The sequence below is a fragment of the Rhamphochromis sp. 'chilingali' genome (genome assembly GCF_963969265.1).
Source record: "Rhamphochromis sp. 'chilingali' genome assembly, chromosome: 21".
NCBI classification, from domain to species: Eukaryota; Metazoa; Chordata; class Actinopteri; order Cichliformes; family Cichlidae; genus Rhamphochromis; species Rhamphochromis sp. 'chilingali'.
In genome coordinates, this window is record NC_137949.1 from 30,567,373 (window position 1) to 30,573,856 (window position 6,484).

Sequence of the window (6,484 nt, forward strand, 5' to 3'; positions counted from 1 at the left end):
GTGTGTGTGTGTGTGTGTGTGTGTGTGTATCTGTTCCATCGCTCATTGTTCGTATTTCTTCCAACAGATTGCAAACTTAAAGATCGCTTGTTCCTCTTTACCTCGGATCTAGTCTTCATTTATCCACGCAGTCCTCAGGAAAACACAGATATCCATTCGGGAGGGCGTATAATGCATCCATGATCCACAGGAATCCCGAATCCTTGCAGCTGATTGGCTGCTGGTTCTGCCTCTTGTTGGGATGGACCTGTTGGATAAAAGGACCATTTTCTAAAGGGCTCTTGTGTGTTACGCAGAGGATCATGCACTGGGGACCGTCCTGTTAGACGCCGTGATAAGAAACAGGCCTTTCAAGGAACATCGGAGACACTATGACGGGGAAACAGGGCTCCGTGTTGTCGGAAAGTTTAAATCTATCGGAGAAAACCTCTCTGGGTGTTAATGGAGGGAGTAACAGCCACCAGCCGAAGAGCGGCGCGACCAATCCACCGCCCAGGTGCACCGGCTTCGGCATCCAAGAGATACTGGGTCTGAATAAGGAGCCATCCGCAGCCCCGAGGAGCCCACTGGCCTCGCTGCCGGCCGGGGCGCACCTTATCGCCGCCAGGTCCATGCTGGGCCCCGCCGGCGTGGGTGTCGGGATGGGATTAATCGGCCCTGGTGGGATTCCATCGTTTTACAGCCAGCCAGCGTTTTTGGAGACTGTGCTGTCTGACGGGCAAGATGTTCACCTGCAGCCCCACAGCAGGTCCGTGGGCCCGCTGGACACCAGCCAGTCTGCCAGCTCAGGTGATCTGCAGTCACTTTCTAATGATTCATAGCCGTGAAATTATTACAGCAGTTATATTATTATCGCATTTCCACTCACTGTGTTACTGTGGATTAAGACAGATTCCAGATTTCTTCCATTTCCTCCTCCTCCTCCTCCTCCTCCTCCTCATCATCATTATTATTATTATTATTATTATTATTATTATTATTATTATTATTATTATTATTATTATTAATAATAATAATAATAATAATAATAATAATAATAATAATAATAATAATAGTAATAGTAGTATTAGTATCGTGTTTGAACTGGAATGTTTTAGGCTGTGACAGGTTTATTTAAACCTGTGCTGTGTCGTTGCAAACATTTGCTCTGATCTTTTAATTTCATTTAACATTACGTCTTCTTCTCAGACTCTGAAGATTTGTCTTCTAATGAACGAAAACTCTCCAAGTCGTCAGTAAGTCAGAGCAAGAAAAGGAAGAAAAGACGCCACCGGTTAGTGCTGATTTCTGGATTTCAGGGGGGAAAATGATGAAAATGTTAAATTTCATGTTAATACAACATCCCTTTGTTCAACTTAATAAAATAAAATAAAATGCACAGTGGCTGTTATTCTTACATTTTTAATTTCTAATTTTTGGTCTTACTCTTTCTTTGGCACTCACAACTGTGCACATAAGGATTTACTGCACGTGAGCTTTTATTTTCTCAAATTATTGCCATCTAGGCAAATTGAAAAAAAAATTATCTGAAAAACAGGGTAATGTTATGATTAGTTTTTATTTAAGTTATTAAAACTGGCACTTAAAGCTGAACGCCTTTTTAGCTTTTCTCCAGTGCAAATTGTGTGTGTTAAAACATGCACATGTATTCATTAGTTTGTCAGAAAGAAAAAAATCGGGTTTTTGCGTGTGCGTGTGTTTTTTGTTTTCAAAGCACATTAATATATATTTCTCGCCTGTATTTAACCCGTTTCCACAGGACCATATTCACCTCGTATCAGCTGGAGGAGCTAGAAAAGGCATTTAATGAAGCGCACTACCCGGATGTTTATGCCCGAGAGATGCTGGCCATGAAAACAGAGCTACCTGAAGACAGGATACAGGTATAAAAACCCCTGATAATTATAATAAGAAATTATAAAAAAAATTATGAATATTTATTGAATTAGAAAAAAAAGACCATGGAGCTTTTCCAATTTTTTTTTTTTTTTTTTTTGCTGTTCAAAGAATTTTATTTTATTTTATATGAAGTATAAAGTTGTTCGGTTATTTCAATCTACTTTTGCCCAGTTGTGCCTGTAAAAATGCGACGTTTCATATTATTCATTTAAAATATAAAGGAATGCTTCATTTGAAGCATAGTTTTATTTGTACATATTTTTTTTTCGTACAGCTGCTTTGCACATACAAACAACTGGCTAATCAAAGCAACAGCAGAGTGAAAGTATCTCATAGTGTTTCACATTCATTTCGTTGTATTCAAAGGATTCGATCTAATTTTACATTTTTAAACAGCGCATCTGGGCTTTGTGGGCCATTCTGAAAAAATAAGCAACAGTCTCTTTAAAACCGGGTTCGTTCTGAACTCATCTGCCGTAATGATTTGTGTGAATATTCTAATCGCTCTCCTCATGAATATGCACCTGTTCGGGCGAATGCGCTTCGCTCATCCTTCACCTTTCCATCAGTGCTAATAACCCGCTGTAATATTTGAGTGGAGGCCGCCAGCTGCCCCTGATGCTGCTCTGATGTTAAAGGGACGATGGTCTAAGTGAGCCCCAGCAAATCGATCAGCGATGGGGCCCCCCTTCCTCCTCCCCTTCCTCCTCTTCCTCCTCCTCCCGTCTGAACAAAGACTGCTCTCCTCCAGCATCCTCGCCAGGACAGATAATCTCTCATCAGGCGCAGTTGGATGTGAAACAATTTGTTCTCAGAGAAGGAGCCGCTAACGACCTAATCAAGCTATCAAGGCGGAAGAAGATTGCAGTGTGACCTGGACCATCCATCTGCCGGGGTGCCTTTTAATCTCGTTCTCATTACCGGGCTGCAACAGTAGGGCCTGGAATAAATAATAAAAGGAAATAAATAAATAACCCTGCTCCCATCCTAAATAAAATTAACACCCAATTTTCTCATTGAGTGTAATTAGTTAAATCAGACAAGCTCGGGAGGCTGGCTGCTGCTGCTGCTTGGAGAGAGACGCAGGGAGTTCAAATGAAATAACTACATTGAATTTATTAGCATGGGTCAATAGCGCTGATCCCACGAGTCCCGGTAGTTTAATTTCCCGTGATATTTGCCCGCCTGCCCACCATCGATTGGGCCTGAAATTAACTTATTTTTCAATCAGCCTCGGCGTGCCCCTGGGTCGCTCCTCCTCGCGGCTTACACACTGGCTTCTTTTTAAGGGGCACATAAGCAATTTCTCATTAAAAAAAGTATCTTGTATGAAATAAGGGTTATCCATCAGAATTACCAGAAGAAAAAAATCTAATAAAAAAGCTTGAAAACGATTTGATCGCTTTCGATTTAAAATCTGTCCTCGCTCGAGTCTTCTTTCTGCCCTCCCACCTTCCTCCTCTCTCAGAGCCAGAGGTGCCTAAGCTGAGTGCTTAACAATCCTGTGTTGTGCTATACAATCAATTTGGCCTATCTCTTTCTCTCAGCGCACACACAGACACTCCGGGCTTTAAGCAGTTTGCTGGCTGTAGCCAAGTGAAGTGTCTTGTTGTGTCACACCATCTATAATGCCACCAGGTAGTTTGCGATAAGCAGTGACAGGAGGCAGAGATCTGTTACACCTGGAGCCTGCAGGCTATGGGAAATCAATGGACTCAAGCAAAACAGGACTTAAGTTGTTATCTTAAGTCACTTTGAATCGCACTGGATTCCTAAATGGATCATCTTTAAAATAGCTAAGACTAGGCTTAACATTTCTAAAAGGGTGCTTTTAGAAAAGCCTAAAATGTCAGTAAGTGGATGGAATGGATTAATTAGTTACATTTTAGGAGGGTTTGATGATCCCTTCTGGAAACGTTTGAATTAGAATTTCTTTGTCATCGTTAAGCGTTTATTATTGGACTAACAGCACGTTTTGGCTGGATAAACACAACTCAAACCGATTTTTTCCTCAATATTTGCTCTCATCGGTGGCTTAGAAGATATGCAGACGATCCATCAAAAAAGCCCAAACCTGTTTAGGATACAAATTGTTGCATCTTGCACATAATGCAGCAGATTCAATAAGATTGCCATTGTGAAACAGTCTGCCACGGTGAAACTCCTCTGATTTCCTCTTCTTGTGGTTCCCAAATTACTGAAAACTCATTCCCAATATCCTCTGTAACAGTAATCAAAAGCCCCAACACTATTCAAGTCCATCTCGGCTGTTTCCAAAAACTATTCATTCAAAATTAAAAGGTTATTTGAATGAATCAAATTTAATCTCTTGCACGTATTTTGGCCTCTGCTGCAGTGACCTGAAATCTGATGAATATGATGACTTAAGCGATATAGCTAAAAACTGGGGAACTTCTTCCTGTGTTACAGGTGTGGTTTCAGAACCGGAGGGCCAAGTGGAGGAAGAGGGAGAAATGCTGGGGTCGCAGCACAGTGATGGCTGAATATGGACTGTATGGAGCCATGGTGAGGCATTCAATCCCTCTGCCAGAGTCCATCCTCAAGTCTGCAAAGGATGGTATCATGGAGTCCTGCGCCCCCTGGCTGCTTGGTGAGGCTTTTGTTTTACTTTTACTGATTTTTCCGCTTTTGTTTTTCTAATTCATCCATTTTTGTAGATGTAAAGCACATCTTAGCTGCACAGTTCAGTCAGTTAGTGATGACTGAGTAATCATAATTTTAAATAATCAGAGGTTGCACTTCATTGAGTTAACAAGCTGAGATTAATGCGTTTATTCTGACTTTCCACAAGTACCCCGTGTCTTGTTCCCTTTCCCCCCTAAGCATGACCTTTTAAAACTAATATATTTCCTAAATTGAAATCAGCATGCAAAATATTTTTCATCCAGTACCCTGGTCATGCATTGCCACTGTCCATTTAAACATTATTTTCTAAACCGCAACTGTTTTTGCTTGCTATTTTCAGTCCAGGATGGCTTACCAATCAACAGACGCTATTCTAAATCTGAATACCCGCAACTCTTTGCAGGGATGCACAAAAAGTCCGTGGAGGCTGGAGCACCCCCGCCGTCAGGAAAGGACGATGCACCCCAGCAGCCGAGCTCTCAGAGGGCAGAAGACGCCGAGGCGGAGGAGAAGAGGTCAGAAGGCAAGTCCGTCATTTCTAAAGAGGAACTGAGAGAGAACAGCATTGCCGCGCTCAGGGCCAAGGCACAGGAGCACAGTGCCAAAGTGCTGGGAACAGTTTCTCATGACAGACAGTTGGAGGGCAAACCGGAGAGACAGGAAGCCGAGGAGAAGGCCAGCGACCCCCTGAGTTCACCAGAGGAGCAAAAAAGTCCATAGAGACTGTCGAATTCGCTGAGGACTCTTGTTTTCACGAGTGAACCCAGTGGTCTGGCTGCTTTAAGCATGGACCTACCTGGTATGACTCACTGTCCTGCAGATGGTCTGCATCGGGACTCCTTTAAGGAGAAAACTCATCTGGTTTGCTGCTGCACACAAGATGCAAATGCACTTTCCCCCCCTCCCTGATTCACTTCAAAACATACAGCTGTTGCTTGATCATCATATAGAAAGGTTGAAAAGAGCAAGAGTGAGAAATATCCCTGTATATAGATCCCGCAATTATATAGAGACAGCCAGATGAGCAGAATTTCATCCAGTGCAACATGAAGTACTTGCAACGAGCAGTCAGTGTGTCAAAGTCTGCATTTCATTTTAACCTTTGCTTGTACAGTTACTAAGTGCTGGCGTTTTAGATAAGAGGCGCCCCACCGACAGAACTCTTTCAAGAGAAAGAAAGTAAATGTTGTCCTATATCGTGCTGTAAATAATTGATATATTAATCGCTCCCACTAAAGACACAAATTTGAAATATGTTTTCATGTAGTCTTAAAAATGTTTGTGTTTTCATTTCAAAATATGTATCACTCAAAATACAAAGCATAAAATAGAAATCACTGTTTATTAAATGCGGGTTTTGGTGTCAGTTCTTTTGCTTTAAATGATTCGATTACCACCCTGTTGCTCTAACTATTGAATGGCATTGAAGACCCCCTCCTTGCTGGAGTAGCTACTTGCTGTCACTTGCTGCTCTGCTGGCTGGGCTCATTAGGAGACCGCCCCTGGCTACATGCTTGGGTTAGCCCCCCATAATCTGTCGCAGTTGAGAGCCTTCAATTTCAGATTAAACTAGGGGAACCAGAGCTTTTGGGACAGGAGAAGAGAGTGAAGCAGGATGACCTTAGCCTGATTTCAAATCACTTCAATAGATGCTGTTAGCATCCAACACTCAAGCTCTTTCATCCTCTTATCTGAATACTTAGCCAAAGTCTAACAGCTTCATTTGTTGGTAATCTTCATTTCTCCCCCGGCTGTTTATAAAACTTTCTATCAGGGCATTTGAATTCGGCTTTACAACACATCTACGTGGTCGCATTAGCTATAATCCATATCACATTTCACACACTTTCTAATGGGGCTTCTTAATGAGTTGAACAACTGAGTTCCATTCCAATTAAACAGAGAGCAATTTCAAAAGGCAAGGGATGACTGCGCTCAG

The 6,484-nt window shown here is 42.1% G+C and overlaps 1 protein-coding gene across 2 annotated transcripts; it reads left to right on the forward strand.

The window, feature by feature from the left end:
* Window positions 1-5,857, forward strand: vsx2 (visual system homeobox 2). Of its 2 annotated transcripts, none has more exons than XM_080871003.1 (5): window positions 1-789; window positions 1,189-1,273; window positions 1,760-1,883; window positions 4,330-4,510; window positions 4,886-5,857. In XM_080871003.1, the coding sequence occupies exons 1-5, from the start codon at window positions 372-374 to the stop codon at window positions 5,263-5,265; spliced, it is 1,188 nt and encodes a 395-aa protein (XP_080727129.1). In that variant the 5' UTR covers window positions 1-371; the 3' UTR covers window positions 5,266-5,857. The 2 variants fall into 2 exon arrangements, with proteins under 2 accessions (XP_080727129.1, XP_080727130.1); XM_080871004.1 differs by having other exon boundaries at window positions 4,949-5,857.
* Window positions 5,858-6,484: the final 627 nt, after the last annotated feature.